Source organism: Clarias gariepinus, chromosome 4 (assembly GCF_024256425.1).
Source record: "Clarias gariepinus isolate MV-2021 ecotype Netherlands chromosome 4, CGAR_prim_01v2, whole genome shotgun sequence".
NCBI classification, from domain to species: Eukaryota; Metazoa; Chordata; class Actinopteri; order Siluriformes; family Clariidae; genus Clarias; species Clarias gariepinus.
Window position 1 is genome coordinate 15,474,855 of NC_071103.1, and position 21,869 is coordinate 15,496,723.

The 21,869-nt window shown below is 40.2% G+C and overlaps 1 protein-coding gene across 4 annotated transcripts in view; it reads right to left on the reverse strand.

Annotated features, from left to right (window-relative positions):
- fhod3b (formin homology 2 domain containing 3b) overlaps positions 1-21,869 on the reverse strand; it is a 124,013-nt gene that overhangs the window by 34,595 nt on the left and 67,549 nt on the right. For all 4 annotated transcript variants that reach the window (XM_053494384.1, XM_053494386.1, XM_053494385.1 and 1 more), the window contains exons 4-5: positions 12,082-12,149; positions 9,553-9,658 (exon numbers count right to left, since the gene is read on the reverse strand). In XM_053494384.1, coding sequence (XP_053350359.1) covers positions 9,553-9,658; positions 12,082-12,149 — 174 coding nt within the window. The remainder of the gene's footprint in view (positions 1-9,552; positions 9,659-12,081; positions 12,150-21,869) is intronic.

Sequence of the window (21,869 nt, forward strand, 5' to 3'; positions counted from 1 at the left end):
TTAGAAAATGGAAGACATACTGTACAAGATCACTGATAATCTCCCTCGATCTGGGGGCTCCACAAAAGATCTCACCCCATGTGGTCTATACTTTTTTGCCACACTGTACCTGTGGTATAAAATTATTCAGAAATAGTTTTAGAAAAATTACTTTTTTTTGTTTTCCAATGCATCCTGGGTCACCATACCTGTCAGTCAATTCCACTCCACCAATATGACAAAAGAAAACAATAAATGAAACATTCAGTAAGGTGCATTTTGTGAGAGGTGTGTGATAAATATGCTTTAGAAAACTGAACACATGCCCTCTCACTTGGCCTTGTACAAAAACACATAGAGCTCGGCGAGTGTAGCAATATAACTCATGATCATAAAATACGTTAAAGGATGAACTGTGGTGAATCGTTATGGCACTACAGAGGACACTTGTGCTGTTTTTTGAATGGCCTGCCATATGTCAAAATCATACTCAGTCAAGGCTCATAGCAACTATTAGTCATTACCTATACGACGATGTGTTAACATGCTCAACTCAGATGACCTGCAGTCATAAATTTACTTTAATTTCATGTCCTGGATTATTCCACTCAACAGGGTGAATGTCTACAGTACAGATCAGACTTCCATATGAATTCTTTGTCTTCAGTAGTCTCACACTCTTGATTCGCCATGTGCTCCGAATGATTACTCGGAAACTGAAACAATTTAATTATTTGCAATGGAGAATATATCAATGCTAAACATAGAGGGTGGAGATGAAGAAACAGCTGAAGAGAACTAAAGAACTGCTGTCTTTGCAGAAAGCACTGAAAACCAGAGGGAGGCATCCAAAGGCACTCGGAAACACCCAGAGTCCTCTTGCCAAACCATCTGCACCTGACAATTACCTGAATAAATCTAAGAAAGTGCATGTGTCTCTAGATATACGACCTACTATGTATCATTTCACACATTTTGCCTTGACAAACTGATATATAGCCATAGCAAAGGCCTTCTATATATCATCCATATGGTGTTCCGCATTCCCAGGGAGGTCTAAGCCAAAGGCATGTGCTGCTTTGGGTGCCTTTACTTTTGATTTCATACCTTGCTCTCTGAGCTATGGCTGTCAAGAAGTCATCACACAGCACGATTTGTACGTCTAGCCAATGTGCCACTACTACAAATGGAAATCCTAATCAGTGGAAAGCTGATGAATGTATTTCCTCCTGCAAAATCAACCAGGAATCATCTCTTAACAAAACTGTATTTTACCTTCATAACTGTGAAATAACCTCCAATATATATAAATAAAAATATATAAATATTTAAATATATAACGTTATAGGAAAATAACGACCTGAACGACGCCAAAGTTGATAAAGGTTTGATGCTGAGTTCTGGGAAAAACACAAAACTAATGCAAGTGAGGTTACGGTAGGTTGTATATGAGCATGTTTTCTCACCCATTATCTTGTCACACCAGAGATTTAAGCTTAGATCAGAGTAGCATGTGGAAAAAAAATGTGGTCTGTCTGTAAAAGTCAAAGAGGAGCCATGGAGAAAGAAATACTGTACATCTGTGCTCGTGATTAATCACTGGAAAGCAGCATATGTCAACTTGCACAGCTGAGACAAACAATCATCTTGAGCAGTGCAAAGGTTAAGGGGACGTAATGCATAAGAGCCAGGCAACATATGTGTGTCTGTGTGTGTGAATGTAGGTCAGCCAGGTGGGCCTGGACCACAGTCAGCTGGAGGTGCTAGGCAAGGTGATCTCAAAAGACTCAGTGACTTCTCACAGCTACATCGTGCACAAACATTTCCAGAGCCACAAAGTCCCCAGTGCTACGTCTAAATAGGCAAACAAATGGTAACATATTTTTCCAGTGGCCCTAAAGCCACACAAAAGCCATGCCACAGATAGCATTCCATCCCGACCGGTGGTTTCAATCACCATGCTCTCTTTAATCAAATCAGGAAGCTAATGGCTTTGGAGGTTAGCGGATCATTAGGGGGAAAGTCTTGTTGAAGGAAAACAAAAGGATAAGAGAAAAGGATTGTGTTATTTGCACTGATGGGACAAGTGTTTTTTGTTTTCGCTCTCTCGTATTTGGCAAGGCGATGCACGCATTTACGTCTAATGGTAAAAATAGAAGGCACTTCTGGTAAACAATTGAAAATTGAAATGAACACTAAACCTTTCATTTGAACAATAAACATGGCAAGGAAATGCTTTGTTACTTATGGCCGCCTTGGCCATTTTTACTTTTTTGCCCCTTTAATGCCAGTTCAATCAGCGGTGATGACTAAGATTCCTGAAAGAACAGTTTTCAGTGGAAGCAAGTCCAGACCATTTGAAAATGGTTTGGGCGGACGCTTTGTTGACCGGTTTAACGAGAGTCTGGAATGTGTTTTTAACCTTGATGTAGCCGACTGTGTCGGCCACGTGTGTTGTGGTTTGCTGAGGGCTTGCTGCGCTCTGCTGTGTTTGGGTAAAGACCCGACAGGTCCTGTTTCGTCTCTGTCTTGGCCTTCGAGGAGGGAAGCCCTGCCCTGGTGCTCCGAGGAGGCCCTCTGAGTATACGCTGCCTCGGTGAGGTAATCCTTCCAAGGAAAAAGCATGTAAGTTCCAGAGAGGCAAGGACAGAAGTTTCAGTGCGAAAGTAATATTTTGCGAAATTACTGTGGCCATAAAGAAATAACAAGAGACGTCACACCTCTTGTACAGTCACCATAAGCCACATTTTATTATCTTGCCTTAAGACGAGCAGGAAAACAAAAAGACTCATCAAAAAGAAGGATGTATGACCACAAAAGACGCTGAAGACCGTGGGTGGGAAGCCGTAACCAGGACTCACCATCCCCAATGAGCGTATCATGTGTTTGTGGTGTTGAATTCTGTGAGCACAGCAGGACACTGTGGAATCAGACGTGGTGTATTTCATGCAAAACAATCCACTCAATCCAACAACAGGGACAAAAAAAAAAGTGTAAAAGAGATGCTGGCTGTATATAAATTTTATGTGTCTTCGGGACAGCTCTGTCTTGTCCCATACACACACATACACAATGGTCTACTGGGGCCCAGCAGGATGAAAATGTCGTCACAGGTAGTGGAGTTGGCCAGTCAGCCAGTAGCCGACAGCCAGGCAGCACACAAACACACACACACACAAAACACGCGCACACACACTAAGTTTTCAAACAGAATCTCCAGCGCTACTGGTAACCAAACAATGCCTGGCCTTTCACTTAAGAGTCATTGCGCACTGGGAGGAGAAAGAGTAGTGGAATTTCTACAACCTCAAGGACAACACAAACAAAAATAGCACAGACAGGACAGGAAACTCAGTAAATCTTTCTGAAAACGATGAAAAGTGTTAAAGATCTGAACAAGCTTAAACACTTACAAACACCTCACTGGATTTTAAACCAGACCAGTTTCAATAGGCTTAACTTCTAAAATCCAAAAATCCTCCTCAAAGCCGTCAAGCTCCACACACTGGCACTAATTACGTAGCTATACAGTAGGAGGGTCTGTGATGGAGAACAGGAGGATGGAGGAAACCTGAATGAATTATGACCAACTTTACGGATCTTACAGAAACAGCCACAGCTATGCTAATGACCCTTCTTTACTCCGTTCATCATAGTCTCCCATGGCCCTGAGCTACTCCAGCAGGAGTGTTAGTCAGAGCTAAGCTGTTTCCCAGCAGAGGACACACTTTCATACAGTAAGGAGACAGTGTTGAGCTAATGAGTTTGGAAGATTCTCTGAAAAAGGAGGTGTTCGCATGTGATATGGTGTTGGATTTCAAAGCCTATGGAGGGCTAAAGGAAATCTTTGAAATCACTGCCAAAACTAGGGTCTATGCTCTTATAAAAGCAAACACACAATGATACTGCTGAGTCATTAGCATCTGGACTCTTTCTATAAAGCAGATTCACATGCAGACAGATCGGCTCAGGATCTGTCTACGAGTTTTCTCATCTAGCTTTGTAAATATTTGACATTTGGTTGAACTGAGTTGACCTGCTTCTCTGGTCATGCTGAGGTTTAGTTGATGATGGAAGACTTAGGACCTGTAATAAGCTTATAGGGGAAATGCATGCTTGAGTGTGTTGAAAAACTGAGCAACTCTCAAACTCAGGCAGTGAGGATGCAAGACCCGTAGGAGGATATTAACTTTAAATAAAACTCTGTATGTATCATTGAGAGGATACCAAAACAACAGGAATCACAGGAAAATGACTTTTTAATGAAAAGATTTACTTTTCCTAAAAGGTACTGTTACAATAAGGAGTATGTGTAGGCATAACATTAAGTACGGTATCTATAGAAGGTGTTTAAAAATGATGGAATTCAAAAAAAGAAGAAGTATAAGGACCTTTAAGGATCTTCAAGTCAAAGCCAAAAACTTGCAACTTGTAAATGTACTGAGAAAGTATTTAAAAGTAAAAACATTATTAAAAAAAAAATGTAAGTGTTGTAAAAAGTAAGTTTTAATATCTAACACTGTTAAAATCATTTTAAATCAACTATTGTCTAACCTGGCATTAGGGATCCATATTTTATGGAACCCTAATTATATTTTCCATCTATTTATTTATCGTTACCACAGGACTCAGATCTCCCCCATAGTCTGTCTGTTGAAGTGTGTGTAACTGAAATACTCTTTTTTATATCTCCTTTTATTTCCTCTTCCAAACACACCATTTCAGTGTCTATGTCTATGTATATATTATATGAGGTCACATTAGGGGAATCTAAATTTTTTTTTAAACCTAATCCTAATACAGAGCCTATCTACATGTCTATAAATGACTATAATAGATCCCATTTACATATATCCAATTAACACGATCAATTCCATGGATCAAACCTAGGGGTTATGAGCAGCCACACTGGTAAGGTTTAGACATATTACATCATCAGCGAGGAAGATGCTTGATCAGGAAGCATTGTAAAATTATGCACTTGCTCTATTTATTGGCAAACACACACTTATAGAACAAACACTAGGTTTGGCGGTTAGCCACAGAACTGGCTCAGTGAGAGAAAAGCAGCAGGGGCTTTATCAGCCAGGATTTGCAGCAAACACACACAAAGCGCGTTCAATAAACTCATCAAAGCACTATACTCTTAGCAAAGCGTTATGGTGTTAAATTAAAGGCCTTGACCATCACATTAACTGATTGTCATTTGGCTTATTAAACTTGCCAATTCTATAATACATAGGACTTGAATATCTAATTTATTTAAAAATACTGCATTACCCAGAATGTTCACATGATATTTCCGCTAACAAGACAGGTGACAAATAGAAGGAAATCTTTGGGACTCTGTTATTTCACGAGTGATCCTCTTTATTTCGAACTGAAATATTTCTATTTTGTTGTGAGTGGACTCATCTAACAACAGTTTGATTAGATTTTTGTTCTTTTTGTTTAACTATTAATGTGAACTAATACATTTCTATCTGTATCAGGGACTGATGGATGGTCTTAGAGTGTTATAGAAAAAGAAAGGAACTTTAAAAGTATTTATTAAAATATGTTTTTATTTTCATGTAAAAGTAAAAATCTATTGAGATGTGTTTTAAAGGAACATCTCCACAAGTGAAAGATCCAATGGTATCTCTTCTCCATGTATTTTGCCTGTATTCCCTGTCGATCCTTTTTACAGACAGGTAGTATAGTATGATGAACGTCTGCTCCTCTCTGCTCTCAGCTGGCCCAAACCCAGCAAGAAACTCCTGAGGGACACAAAATGGAGGGAGACGTGGAAGCAGCACCTGGAGTTCGACCCCCCAACTGCGTCCTGTGGCTCAGATGCTGCTCCTGCCTCTGTTGTGCTTGGCAGGGGGGCCTGCGCTGGGGTCTCAGGCTTCTCGTTTTACCAGGCGAGATCTCACAGACGAGCAAACTTTTCCAGCAGACCAGCAGTAAAGCAGGCATATCTAAACATGACATGTAGCATTCTCCCTAGAGAGTGTGTGAGGTCTCTGCAAGTGTGTGAGAGGGGATGTGTGGTTTTTGTGTACCTTCTGACATTCCGCTTCTTGGAGGATATGGACTGTTGTAAATCTTAAGCTCCTTGTGTGTATGTGTGTGTCTGTGTGTCTGTGTGTGTGAGTGCATGAACATGCACTCTGTATTTCAGTTAGCGTGCACTTAGGTGTAGATGTGTAGGCATATGTGTGTGAGGAAACAAAGCACATGGGACAGAAATTGATCTATGTTGTGCTTTTCCTCTTAGCTGGTCAAAAGAAGCTTGAATAGCAGTGAGCCTGGATTCTGTATCAGCAGCCTGTTCCAACCACTGAGCCAAAATTAGTAAACACACACACACACACACACACACACACACACACACACACACAAATCTGCAAGTGTTAAAGAAGAACACCGAGTTTTACACATGCAAACCTTTAGTAAATCAGAGGATTTTAGATTAGACCAGGAAAAAGTGCAAGCTAATTGACTAACAGATCCAGTGGAGGACTGTTTTTACACCTTAATGAATATGCAATTTGAAATGTTTCTCGCTTAAAGATGCAGAGTACAGGGTGGAGTCAATGCAAATTGATTACATTTGCACATGCTATTTGATTTACTAAGCCTAAGGGTCATTTAATTTTCTCACCCTGCAAGTATTAAATGTGAGGAAGCCAGATTTTCTCCCTAATGTACTGTAGTTTTAGCCGAGTCCCAACTATCACCTTGTTAGTGCATCTCCCATCAAGGTGACACCTACCGACCTTCATGTGCTTCCTCCGAGACATGTGATGCCAGCTGATGCTTCCATCTGATACAGCTGAAGTTGCAACCACAATCTTGGGGATGGCATAACATAAAGTACAGCAGAAAGTGCTATGAAGTCACTTTCCCCCTGGTAGAGTGAGAGCTGTGAGATGCTGTCTATACTCTATATGCTCTATATACTCTATACGCAATGGATGATTGTAGAATCATCAGATGATAGGGAGAAAACTTTTCCATTGCTTGCGAGTTATTCAAGTAGGATTCTTGTTAGATATTAGATAGAGCTTATTAAACGGAAACTTGTAACCAGAAAATGTCTTTCACATATAACAATTGAGGTGGCATGGTGGATTATAGCGTTGCCTCGCACCTCCAAGGTGGAGGGTTTGAATCTCACCTCTAGTCTGTGTGGATGAGGTTTACATGTTCTCCCTGTTCTTGGCAGATTTCCTTCAGGTATCTTCAGGTTTTCCACCACAGTCCGAGGACATGTGGTGTGCTTGTGCCCTGGGATAGGTTGCCACCTCATCTAGGGTGTACCCTGGATATAATTTCTGAACAAATCACATACCTCTAAACATGTCCACACTTGTTTAGGATCACATAATATTGTAAACAGATTTCCGAGGCCTCTCAGTGCCTTTAATCAAGAATAGAGTCTTGAGTCTCAGTTTCATTTTTCCAGAAGTCTTGCTATGCTCCAATGCAAAAATAATTTACATATTACTTCCATCCGTTTTTTGCATATGACATTCATTCAGTTCATTTTTTTTTTATTTATGAAAAAGCCATAACATGTGCACAATGTATTCCACATTGCATGCATATTAGTACTGTATTTGCTATTTCAGGTCTTAGCAAATTAAGGTCATAGGGTACCCAATGGCTGGGTAAATCCAGACTGGAATTGTTTAAGCAGTGCCCTGATTTACACTGTACTGCAGACTAATCATCTTGTGGTAAAGTCTGGTTTATCTTCATTCCTCTCCTCAGATTTAGCGGTCGAAGGCCTAATCAGCCTGGAGTGTGTGTCAGTCAAACCTAAAACTAGTGCACACTGATTGCACATAAACATGCTGTGGTCAGTGGCTTCATCAGCTCCACTTACACACTTCCAGCACCTGGGTTATAACAGCCACATGGAGCCGGCTTTATCGCATTTAGCGTTTGAGGAATTCATAAGCCCTGCTTGTCTTTTTAATTGTTTAAGTATATCAATTTTACAAACCGACAATGTGCCGTTAATATCTATCAAAACATGGCACTAACTAGAGTAATGCTCATTATTGTATTGACTAATTATTTCTTTAGTAAAATCTATAGTATTTCCACTTACAAGTAATATGACAAGTACCCACTGCGAATTGCATTTGCTCTGCAACTCAGAGCTCATTCTGCGATTTAAAAAATTCTGTAATTCCGTGACTTCCTAGTTATTATTCTAAGGTAAACAGGCTTAAATGCAATTTTCGTTATTTAAAAAAAAATAGTTTTATATTTAAAGAGCACCTGGATACTTGTGAAAGCCTGTTTATACAAAGCTTTTATGCTTTTTTAAATTCTATATTTGGTCCAGTTTTGGGGAATTTAAAGACCCATAATATTAAAAAACTGAAACAATAAATGTTGAATTTAAAACAAGACACTATCTCATCATAAAAGTGTGCTTGGATGTATAGTCCAAAATGGCATTGCAGTCAGATAACTGGAGTGTGCAGACTTTCACTGCGAAACTGCGTGTAAAAATGTGTATCGCAAATTTCCTCATCTTACAAATTGGAAAGCTGGATGTTTTCCAATCTCCAATTTTACACATTGGTTATGCAAAAGTAGAAGTGTGCAAAAGTTTGCTTCTAATGGAACCATAAATTACAAATGGTTAGTGGGGTTAGGGGTTAGATTAATAATCCTCAACATCCTATCAAGCTTTTTATTGGCTCCTTAAGTGTGTGAGACCTGACATCTGTAAGTGGCCTGTGAAATGATGTTGACCTTGTACTGTAGTGGTGTTTCCTACTCATCCTGCAAACTCGGAATACCATCATTCCCAATCACATGGGGTCTAGTAAACTCTTCCAAGATGTTAAGTGGTACCTTAGTTAAGTTAAGTGTACCTTTCTGTCTTCTTTGTATGTGTGTGTTTTGACACATGTTGTTATATGTATTGTATAGTGGAGCACTTCTGGAGTGTTAAAGGTTGAGACAGCAATGCTCTTGCCATAATTTACCACCACAGGCGTAAAGCTTCCCAGCACACCCCACTTCAGCCACTTCCAAACAAAAATATATAATATATATTCACACACAACACACACTCCCTGATATCACAGCCAGTATAAGAACTCACATCTTTGTAACTGTATGAGCTACAACAAGCCCTACTTTACAATATACTACTCAATCTAGTCAATCTTTAGGTGTATTTTAAATTCTTGAGCCATAAAATTTTGATCCCAGGCAAGGTCAATTAAAAGTTGTGTACGAATGCACAATATACAGTATATCAGGCACATTAACAGTGTTTGGTAGTTTTAAATGCAAGAGCAGGACTACTCATTGTGGGAAAAGTCTCTAGGTGTGTTAGTGCATTCTCACACAGTATTATTGTAGGTCCAGGATTATCGATCTGCTGGAATATGTCAATGTAACTTGGATATGTCTGTGTAATTGTGGAAGTGAAAACCTTGTTTATTTACAGTTTCTTCATTTGGCCAACCTTTTTATGACAACTTTAATGTCGGTACAATCCAAGCCCCTGATAGGGGAGCTGTCAATAGTGAATGAACAAGACTTTTTGTAAAGTACCTCTGAGGATGTAGTTCTGGTAATTTTGGTCAGCCTCTGCTCCCACTTTAATAAGACAGATGAGTCCTTCAGCCACCACAAACTCGTGCACCAGGTCCTTATCATCCTGTAACATCAGAGCAGAAGAGAATGCCTCATCAGAAACACCAATCAATTAAATAGCAATCTGCATAATTCTTTTTTTTTAACAACAGACATGATACGCTTTGTTGGGTTTGTTGTGATTACGCAGGTTCACACAGGTTGTGAGAGTTACTGTGATTCATTAGCTATATGGTATACGATTCCCACTCAGAGTCCAAAGTGCACATTCTGCTCCGCACTTCATTTCCTCTGACCATGGTAACCCTGTGTGTTTGGGGCTAGAGGACTGCTGGTTGCTAAGCGTGGCTCGGCTCCTTTGCCAGCCCCAAGAGCTCATTAAATTCACTGTATAAGATGTGGGAAGAGCGCTTTCAGTGTTAGCTTGATTTACACACAGACACCAGCAGACCCACAGTCTGAGCAGACTTTGATAAATCTTTGATTACACCACTTTCTTCTTGTCTCGTTGAGGCAGAGGTTACCAATATCCAGGATTTCACCAGTCTTTGACGTTTTTGAGGACATGCCCAATCACTGATGTAAAAATGATTAGAGGGTTGGTCTTTTAAACCTCACTAACCAAAAAGCCTATAATGACAGAGAATTCCTGTGTATATGTCTGGATAAATGTGAATGCTTCTTTGTGCTTGTCTGTAAATAAAATGCATCTGAAAGTTTTTCTTAAACAACATAGTGTTAACTGTGTGTATAAACAGTGTGTATAAACAGTTATAGCTTTAGAGAAGCTGTCTCTTTCGCACATCCACCTGATGTCAAATATACCTCGAGCCTTCAATCCTGTCAACAGCTATGTAACTGAAAACTTCCAGACATCCAGCTCTTACTACACACCCAACCACACTTGCTCAAACACACACACACACACACACACACACACACACACACCCACACACACACACACACACACACACACACACACAAACATTTGTCCTACTGACCATGTGAGGAACTTCTCGTGATAATTATTAATGTGGCTAACTGAAGGTATCCCTACATCTGAATCTAAACTGAACCATAACATCGGTAACCCAAAGGAAACATTTTGGCCTCTATTATTCTATAAACTTATTATGTAAATAAAAGCTTCAGTTTTTCTACCTAAAAAAAATGAACTTTTAAAAAGCAATTTTATGTGTTGGGACCAGCCAAATGTCCCACTAAGTTTATACCTGTTAAATATGCCTATAATTGTGGACATTTTGTCACACAAGATATTCAAAAATGCCCTTAGTAACCTATATAAAATGTTCAGGTTCTTTAACACTTTAACATTCTGCTCAACCTTTTGGTAGAGCAAGTTGTGAAAACCTATATCTTATTGAAAAATGTGCTGAATATATCCTGATCGGGCCATCTCTACCACATGGTTGAGGTATGCTACGCTAAAAGAATCGACTAGATTCACTGCTATCTCATGCTATCTTTTCAGTTGTTTTGAAGCATGCCACAACAGATACTGTACAGTATAAAAAACATCTGTGCTCTTGCATCACCACACAAAAAAGCTAGCATCGTCTGTGAGCTTTTCTGTTTATTTATTTATTAAATTTACTGATACTTTTACCATGAAGTGACATCTCAACCATTTGGAAGGGGCCTATAACCATTCTTGTTCAATCTAAAAGCTTTAAATTAACATTTAAACTATACTAAAGGATGAATATCATGATTATAACATATATTTCAACAGCCGGTGTTTTGATGATGGTGGTGAAGAATGCATGCTGGTCTGAAATCTGGTCTAACATGCCGGTGTAAAATCTCCCACAGGTGTTCAGCTGGGTTGAAATCAGATGACTGTGAAGTCTAACAAAACATTTGCATCATTTGAATACTTCAATCAATTTTGAACCCTGGTACCATGCGGTGCTTATCACTAAGAGGTTTGCAATAAAATGCTGAGGTACTGTTTCCTTTTTATTTTGTGACCTGCTTGGATTTAACATGGAGGAATGTACAGAACAGTACTGTGCAAAAGTCTTTTAACTGGGACATGCAAATAACTACAAAGGCAATTCTACACTGAATAAACAAACTATAAAAAGCAGTAATAAGTAATTAATGAAAATTCCTTTGCTTAGTTTTACTGAACAGTCGTAGTAATTCTGAGGACTTCGTCGCACCTGCTTCTTTTGTACTGCATGCAAAGCCCAGAAGCTTCCCTTTTTTCTTTCTTTCTTTTTTCGTCTAAAAAGCCGTCTTTTACATAATATGCTGATTTCTTTTCTGGCCTACAGATATTTTCCTGTAAGATTAAAAGATCAGATTTTTTTGTACTGACTTCATAACGAGGTTATAAAATAAACATGTATAACAAAATCTGCACTTAAAAACACAGCGAGCTTGAGACCTGTGCACAGTACTGCATATTCATGCGCCCACTTTAAATTTGGACAACAAGGGAAAACAGAACGAATGGCTTACCTGAAAAATCTGCTTGAGAGAGAACAGTGCTCTTCTCAGATCTCTTCCTTCCGAGTTATAGAGTTTCTCTGCAACAGAAAGGCAGTGGATTACTTACATACGATTCATGTATAGCATGTCTAATCCAACATGTCCTATAGGCTCTGCGAAACCTCATGTACCGCCGGCAGTAACAACCTGTCAGTATGTGTTCACATGACAAAGAATCTGTTCTTGTTCTGGTTTGAACTAGAACTGCAAACTGCCACTATGCCCGATTATCCTGAATAAAACTGTGGTTCCTGATCCCAGGGCTGGGATGCAGAGCTCTGTTCTTTATCTGCGTGTAACCACTCGAAATCATACAAGTTTAATTCTAGTGTGAAAGGAATCAAAAAGGCTTTGCTGGTTTATTCTCCTTTGGCTGTGGGCAATATGTTTTTCCCGCAGGAACTTTAAGTGCAGTTCTTCCGTTTGCCAGAAAGTGGCAGGGTTGAGATCGTAGCTGCTTGTTTGTGCTTGTGCGGTGCATCTGACCTTCAGCATTTCTGACTCAGCGTTTGCTGTCTCATCAATAATTACACATATGATGTTAATACAACGATTATAAATTCCCTGTCAAATCATGCATTAAAGGCGATCATGGTAAAAGTTAACACTCTTTTAAGACAGCAGCAGGCTGTGATAGTTGCCTTACATTTAGAGAAGTGTGGGTGTATGCTTTTTGGAATCATAAAGATACTAATTCTAATCAAACAGCTGGTTTTATTTATCATGGAAATGCAAGACAAAAACTTTTACTTCACTCAGTATCACTATTACGATAAATTATGACACAATATGCATTTTTGAAATATTTCCACATTTTCTCCCCATCATAATTACACAGTATGATTGAAAGCAGCAGACTCTGAACTTGGTTAGGGGGCAGGGATCATAATCACAGGTTTGACTTCACACACAAGATGGCTAGCAATTTTAGATGTTGCATTTGTGTACTCAGGTTTGCAAATTGCAGCCACTAGATTCATCTCTTTACTGCTTTTTTATGTGTTTCCTTTGGTACCAAGACTCAAGAGGTAAGGAGCAGTACTGTATGTTTGGCTTTGCAGGAATGCCTGCAAATATCGATCAGATATTTAGGCCAGCATGAGACAGTTTTAACCCCCAGTGCAAGCATTCACGCAACTAAAATGAACTAAATAATTACGCTCCAGACCTAAGAATGATGTATGGATATATCCGAAGAGACATTACATGGCATGCGTCACTGAGTGCTGATGGCTTCCGCGTCTGATGTAGAGCATGCTGTGCTTCATGCTGTGCTTCAGCTAACCCCAGATGAGTGTTTTTGCGAAAGAGACCAGGGATCAGATCTTTGAACCACTCTCAGGTTTTCCACACTTACTGAAGTTCTGTCACATTGCTGATGTATTATATTTTGAGCGGGAAATAATAAGTGTATCATTAATCTTTAGTGTCAAACCTTCACCATATAATGTGCCAAGTGCTATGATCGGCCTTTTCTTTTAAAGTTCTTAAAAAAAAAAAGAAAAGAAAAGAAAAACGTTTACTTAACTTCCCATAAGCAGGTCTAAATAATTTTTGCAATGCATATTTTGGTCGTTCAAGTACGCTAGGCGTTTCTGAGCGCTGCTTTCACCAATAACTGCATCGGTCTTATCCTTCTGACATCATGTCTCAGTGGAGTCAAAGAATAGACTAAAACCATTTAACCTTTCAAAAGCAGCATAGAAAACATTTTAAAGTTCGAAACCTAAGGTGAAGCTTCTATACTTACAATGCATATAATGTCATACTCTTAAAAAACACTTTACTTCCACATTACTACATTACTTCTTAGGCCACATGTGCATGTGGCCAAACTGGGAAGTGTTTTTTTTTCCCTAGACAGGCTTTGGAATTGGCCAAGGCATGTTTCCTGGCCTTATTTCTCTTGTACCGCACAGAATAGAACTGTGTCCGCGTGATTTATCTCAGGTTCTACTGTGAAGCCGTGCAAATCACACTATTGTAAAGCATGCTGTGGGTGCCAGGACGCCAGGGCTCTTACTTTTCAACCACCATTAATTACATTTGTGACGTGAGTCACTTGTAAAATGAGCTCAGCTCTGTAAAGAGAGCGAAAGCCAGAGATAGAGATATAGATAGATACAGAAAGAGAAAGTGCGAGAGAGAGAGTGAAAGAGAGAAGAAGGAAGGAAAAGAAGCCCAGACTAGCAGGAAAAAAATATTATTTTATCTAAGACATAACTACAGTACATTAGAGTCTTTTCTGAAAGAAAGAAAAAAAAAATAACAGGAAAATATATGAACTACTTTACCTGATAAAGTTAATATGTTAGCATATGTCTTCATTAAATATCACTGTCTAGCCACAACCTAGTCAAACTGCTGATAAAAGAAAGCTCTCCCTCTTATATAAAAGCTGATAATTTCATGGTACACTCATGGTAGTACTGTAGATGTAGAAGAATCAGCACTTTGGGACAGACGTGAACTTTCTGAGACCTGGAAGAGATTGGGTCCAGTCAACCCTCCATCCCTCTATCCCTCTATCCCCGTGCAGATCTGCTCTGTGGCCAGAAGCCCAGCTCTACAGCTCTGGCTCATCAGACGGCTATCAGCCTTGGCCAGCTGGACACGTGCCTCCATTCCCACATTCCCAGCACCTCTCACTTTCGTCCTGTTTCTGAACCTTCATCAGTCTCGTTCTTCTTTTCCTTCATTTTCTTGCCCATATTGCAAATTTATTACGTATTACTTCAGGTCTTATTTTACTGTAGCAAGCCATCACCTACATATTTTTTACATTGGCATCTTTGACAGGCTGACCACTGTCACGTTTTATTTTTTTCTTTTTCATTACATCTTACTGTGGTGCCCTGAATAACACTCCTCCATAACACACAATGGAACACACTTTTCTCTGATGGGCCTCTTCGAACAGTTACACCCCTCTTGTCCTGTCTCTTCGTTGCTGTGTGAATCAAAACACATAAAAGCAAATCAGCAGGCGACTCGTCTCATCCTATTCTCACCTGCATCATGCAGAATGAGGGTGAGGACCTGGCTGTAGTGACAATGTCTTGATGTGTTTTTGTGTCAGTGCATTTGCTGTGGAACGTAGGTTCAAAGCAAGTCTAATGTCTGTAATGAACCTGTTACATAGTTACACAGTCCAGGCTGACACACGCACACACAAAAAGGAAAAAAAGAGGCTCATATTTAATGAGAACTATTTCAGCACTGATTAGTTCCATACCAACTGGCAAAGATAAGTGGCCACACAATACTGCCCTCTCGCTCTCTGCTCATGTCTACGATGAACAAATAATCATAACGGAGTGTAGGAGAAATAAAAGTAGAGAAAAAAGGTACTAGCAGCAGGAAATGTGGTATTTAAGTATTTAAGATTTTTTTGGTCTGTTATTACATATGTTCCTTTCAATGCACTGCTACATATGTCTCTTGTAGAGCAGATGTCCAGAGCTGGACAATAAAGAGCAAACCTATATCTGTGCATAGAAACTAGCTTTCATCTTTCATTTATTCATTCATTCTCCTCTTTATCCTGGACAGGGCTGTTGCCTGTCGTAGGAATACTGCGCATTAATTAAGAACACCAGTCCACTCTCACACCTAGGGGGATTATACGGGGATTGTCCCAGTCAAACCAGGACATGTGATGAAACCAATTGACATCTACAGGAGACTTTAAGCACAGTATGACAATAAGACTCTTAACAACTGGAATGTCTGATCCTTGAAAACTGAAATTTGTCGTCAATTTGCAGAAAAGACACCTCTGTCTGACCTTCCTCCAAGCCATTTCCACAAGTTGGGGCAATTGAAGGAGTTCCTGGGAGGCCAGCGTTTCAGAGGTGAAGCACCTTGATGGTATCCAAGCATGCTGGGGAAAGTGTTATGGTGTTGCATCAGATTATATAAAGAAATAAAGAGAGTTTTTACTCTCATAACTGTGTTCTGTTATTCTGTCCAATCATTACATAGAAATTCCACCCTCGGAAAGTGAAAGGGTACCAAAGAACTTGGAGGAAAGCCATGCAATAACCATGCCACTCTGTTTTTAAGCATGGATGTCAAAAATCTGGGATCCAGTTGCATTTAAAGTGGGTCGGATTATCATTAAGAGGTCACAGAGAGGAATGGACGGGAATCTACAGTATAAGCTCTTCACAGACACACAGATGGCTAATCTGCCTGGGTATTACCGCCCGGCACCACCCGGTGTGCATGCATAAATGTATGCATGTCTGTGTGTTTCTGTTTTCGTTTTTGTGTGTTCTTTAGAGTGAAGCAAGTTACTCTACCAGGCAAAGGGATTTGGGGGATATCTGGCATTGTTTGAGCATGTTTACTAACAACAGATGGAGTAGCTCAGTGAACTTCATATACTGTAGCTTGGGGCATCCCACTCCAGACACCAGTCACATAATCAAAAGCAGCCACTGATAGCAATGCTAAAAATATCCAAATTTCAGTACTGTACAGCAAATTTGTAAAGGCAAGATGACAGGTGGATAAGTGAACAGGACTGGAACGAATACTCCGCTGGAGATGCCTTAAATATTCATCAAGGGATTTTAAGGAGAGATTTAATCTGATCAACACAACCGTCGTAATACGGCCATGAAAAAAAGGAAATACAGCTTCCTCCGACTCTTTGTTCGTCAGTGCCGTCAGTGTGTGGTCCTCACTAACTTCCACAAATGTCCCTAGTGATAATAAACAACAACACCAACAAATGATTTCAATATGCAGCTGAACGAACATTTAGAAACAAAGTGGGGAAAAAAGACTACGAGGTTACTGCTTTCCATAAGAGTCTAATATGCTCTCCAAACTTCTCCACCTTGGTCTCATCAGTCTAAAGATATTGTTCCTGTGAACTCTTGCTGCCATATTTTTGTTGAAGTTTCAATAGAAATTCCACGTTCGGGAGGTGGAAGGGTACCAAAGAACTCGGAGGCACAATTAGAAATGCAATTAGAAAAAGATTGAACCATACATGTTGAGTCTTTTTCTAATTGTGCTATCATGAACTTAAACATTTTACATTCTTACAGAAGACTGCTGGTGACATGATGTAGCCCTTGGTTTTTTTTTTTTCTTTTTACTTAGCTTTAAACAGCTTTAAACAAGGGCTATATCATGTGACCAGATGCATGTTGTCTAAAATTCTTCTCAAATTCATGATTGTTCGGGTATGGCCTCACTGTATAACCCTTGCTGAATTGATGAACAGCTGAAATCGTTTTTTCTTGTCATGATCTAGACACACACCCGACTGCCAAACCCTTCTGGTGATAGTCACACTTCTTGGATAATTAATAAATCTTCTGTCTTTTATTAGTAATACCCAAATCTCTTATTCTTACTGTACTTATTTCCCCACATGGATTCTTGGTAACAACTGACTACTTATTGAAAGTCCAAAAAATGTACCCACAAAAGAAAAATATATATGCCTCTCTTCAGACGGTCACATGATAGCGTCAACGATGGTGTGACTACTGAAATCCAATCCTACGCATCGCTACCATAATACGATTCCAGTTTTGAAAAAGGCCATAGATAACTGTTGAGGTGTGTATGCATTTTCTGCACCACTCTGTGTGTTGTATTTTTCATGGGTGCTGTCACCTGAGGTCACTTTTTTTTATAGTCGTTGGACCACCCAGTGGTTACTAAGACCTCGATAAATAAAAACACAGTGCACTTTCTTTTTCCATGATTGTAATGTGTAACATATGAATGAAAAAACGACCAATACCAAAGTCTTGAACAGTCGACATCCTGTAATGGAAGTTGTGGTTTACTCCATCTGCTCTCTTTCATGTAAAGACGATGCAATACTACTGTAAAACCTCGAAGTCTGACACGAGCATATAATAATGTACAACATGTCAAACCTTGTTGAGATGGGCTAGCACTGTAGAAGACCACACTGATCAACTATAAACCGGAACTTGTGGTGAGCCTTGGGTCACTGTAGTCTCAGATTTCTGGCGGGAGAGGATCCCAGCGTTCTCTTGTGCTGTTGTAGTTCATCCACCCCAAGGTTCAACATGTTGTGCATGCTTTTCTGCTCACCGTGGTGGTCGGGAATAGTTCCACTTTCTGTCTGTCTTCCGAGGGAACAAGGTTAATGTCCTTATCTATAAACACTGAAGTGAAATCTCTCCCCCACCCCCCTCATCACAATCACACCTGCTGTGATGTCTACTCACAATGGCTGCGATATTTCACCACCGTAATCCCGACTGCGCCACATGCCTTTCCTCATTTCCTCAAATGTTTTACGTTGCTATCGAAACGTTTTGACACAGAGGGAATAAACACCCAGTAAACTGTCAGAACTGTACCATTGCTCCAGTGCACCTGGCGAAAACCTACAGGACCTCCATATGGACACGGTCTCTCTCTCTCTCTCTCTCTCTCTCTGTCAGACCCTTCATAACTGCCTCACTGTAGTTCCGCTCCTCTAATTCACTTGTTCTGGTCCTAATTTTTAGAGAGAAAACAGGAGTAATTAGAGAAAGACCTCCCAACACGAGCCCAGGCTCGTAACCTGCTATTTTACAGACTTTGATCCGCCGGTCCTCTGCCCAAACATCAAGCGTCCGCTTGCGTAATAAATGCGGATAAACGGCAGGTGGAAGACATTATGAGGAATGAAACGATGAGACTGTTTTATAGTGGACAGAACAGAATTATTCCTCAGGCTTCAGTGATTCAAAAGGGAAGTGGTGTACATGTGTGTGTGTGTGTGTGTGTGTGTGTGTGTGTGTGCAACTATATAAGTATGAGAGAGTGTGAATGTTAGTGTTTATGCGCACGCATCTGTAAGCACACTTGCCAGATCTCCCACACAACCAGGGCGGAAGAGCAGCAGTGTTTAATGAATTGATTCCTTCACTTGCTCGTTTTTTTTTCATGCGGGTACAGTCAAATGATGATTGCCAGATGCAGATCTCCACCAAAGGCGATGATTACGATTCATAGGCTGAGAACATCGTAATGTGCTACAGCTCTCACAAAATGCACCAGCGCTTACCCAGAGGTTGTTCTGCTCTCCTTCCACACATGAGGATACGATAGAGATGAAGTCTGGATAGGATCAGCTTGGCTAGTTATTTCCGTCAGGATTTGCATGGGAACAATTTGACTGAAACAGCGACACTCAAGTCATTGGCTGATGTTCCCTGCTGCTACTGTGCCTTTTTATTTCACTCATAATAAAAATCGAAACCATAAATCCTACAAAATCAAACGGTGTGACAATTTGACAGCTTATAAAACAAGTGAACCGGAGCCAGGAGCAAATTCTCAAAGCCGCAAAAATGTGATTTTATTAGGGCCTATAGTGAGCACGAGTCATACCCTGGCCTGGCATGATGCTTTAAAAGCATTAACACCATCTTGTGCATCAGCTGGCTTATCTTGTTTTTACGTCAGTATCAATTAGACTCTGCATTTAGCTTGAACAGTTGTGTCCTACAAGCCAGGCATCAAATCCTGTTCTGTCTTTAGAGCAATTAACACAGATAAGAAACAGGCCTCAGCAGAAAGAGAGAGGAGAGGTTACAGTCATATCAGTGTACCATGCACAGACACGTTCTCTTTACAATACACACAGAAAACAAAGCACAAAACCTCACAACTGAGACAGCGGTGTAACTGAAATACTGATATGAACAGGCCATAGCAGAAGGTGTTCTAGTTGGATATCAAAATCCTGAGATAATGGCACGTATTTTGGGCAGATTTCCATCTTGGAGCCTCAATGCATGATTGTATTGTCCCCTGGATAAGTCTTAAAACCTGAGAGAGAGCTTTAGGTACAGTAGGTGTTTACATGTGGGCTGTTTTGTAAATGTTCAGCTCCAGGGTTGTCGTTTGAATAGCATTAAAAGTAACCTTTAATACCTACAGAGAAAGCAGGGGGATTGCTACTGGGTCATGCAATAAAGTGCTTGTGATAAAAGGGTATACGTTTCCTGGATAAGTGCTTTTTATAGTCCTTGTGTTTTGGAAACTTTTGCAGCCTTATCAGTCAGTCTCGCTCCCACATGCCTAAAAGCACCGAATCCATACCAAAAATCTACCAAATATTTTCACATTTTCTCCATGTCATTTTAAAGCAACACTTCATATTTTTTACATCTTTGCTTTAGAATACACATTCGAAGATTTATTCAGTTAGTTTTGTCTTAATTGTTAAACAATGCATATACAAAGTGGTTTAGTTAATCAATCACAGACGCACAGCTGCATGAAAGAAAGTTAATTCATGTCACTCTCAGGTCAAAAATCTGGCAGATCAGTGTAAGGGCTTTGGAGCACCACCACTTGTCACCACATAAAGCAGGGTTTATTGCTCTGCCAGATTCTTCAAGCATTTGATTTTAATGCACTGTCATATGTGTCAGGCTCCTGCACATGCTCAATACTGTTCACTTATGCACTGGCTGTGCGCACAGGGCAAGTGCTCTTCATAACCATGCACTGTGTATTTAGCTTGAACATACACTCTCTAAAACATATCTCCTTGTTGCAGTGGTGACAGTGACTGGCTGCTGGTCTCGGATTGACGTGATTGAAGTGAAATGAGCCGCAGTGATCACTATCAGAAACCAGTCCACCAGCAGGAAGAATCGGAACGCGCTCTCTTCATTGGAAAACAGATGGGAAGTCGCTTGTATACAGGCAAACACAAATGCATACACATTGAGACCAGCCACCTGGGGACGCAGGAAACATGTCCAAAAGCTTGCTCAAGATTTCCAGTCTGTAACTACCTGGCAGTGTGATTTGCACATGTGGACATCATCTAGTCACTTACTGAACAGCAAATGTTTGTGCCTACTGCTCTAAACATATCACATTTTTAAAGAAGGACTTTTCTGATAAAAATCATGAAAATGCTTCATATCTTATATCACCAGGTTTACTTTTTATGAGATCACCTGTACCCTAGTGCTGACTACGTGGATATGTGGATCATCTAGTTACAAAAGAAGCTGTGAACCATCGTCCTAAAAGACATTTGCTTTAATGAGTACAATTTAATAGATCCGGTCACATGACATGGACTGCTTCATTTAATCTTCATCCCCTTTAATAATAGCCGTAGTCTGTCATCAGGCGATGGTATTTTCTCAAAGAGACCTGAGCTAATGTCTTCATCCTGCCAGCCAGCCTCCTTGGCTTCAGGCCACACTGAGTCTCGAACTGCTGGAAGAAGGACAGCAGGAGGAGTCCTATTTGAAGCTTTTCATTTTTCAGCTCGGCTTCCAAGACCAGTTCTTTATCAAAACCATCCTTGGCATAGTTTTGCCCCAACGCTTGTGGCTATCAAAAGAAGGAACTCATAAATTACTCAATTACATGATTTAATTGGGGGGGGGGGTGTTTTGGGGGGGGGGGGGGGGGATAGGTCTCTAGCAGGAGACAGCAGGTCGTGTCCAGGTGAGCATGTGAAGCAGAAGTGAAAGCAGAGGGAGCAAAAATCATAGAGCTCCATGTTGTCCTGTCTGCATATGAGAGGAAAATTGCCACCTGTCAATAGCTGAAGCCTCTTTTCCAAGTTTCCAGATGAGGTCTAGAGGCATGAGAGGAAAAAAATGTATGTGGAAAAAGGGGGGTGGGGCAGAAACTGAGCGAGGGAAAAAAAGTGAAAGTTTGTGTGAGACCGAGAGAGAGAGAAAAAAAGAGAGTAATTTAAATGGAGAAAAAGAAGAAAAACATCTCCCTTATTTCAC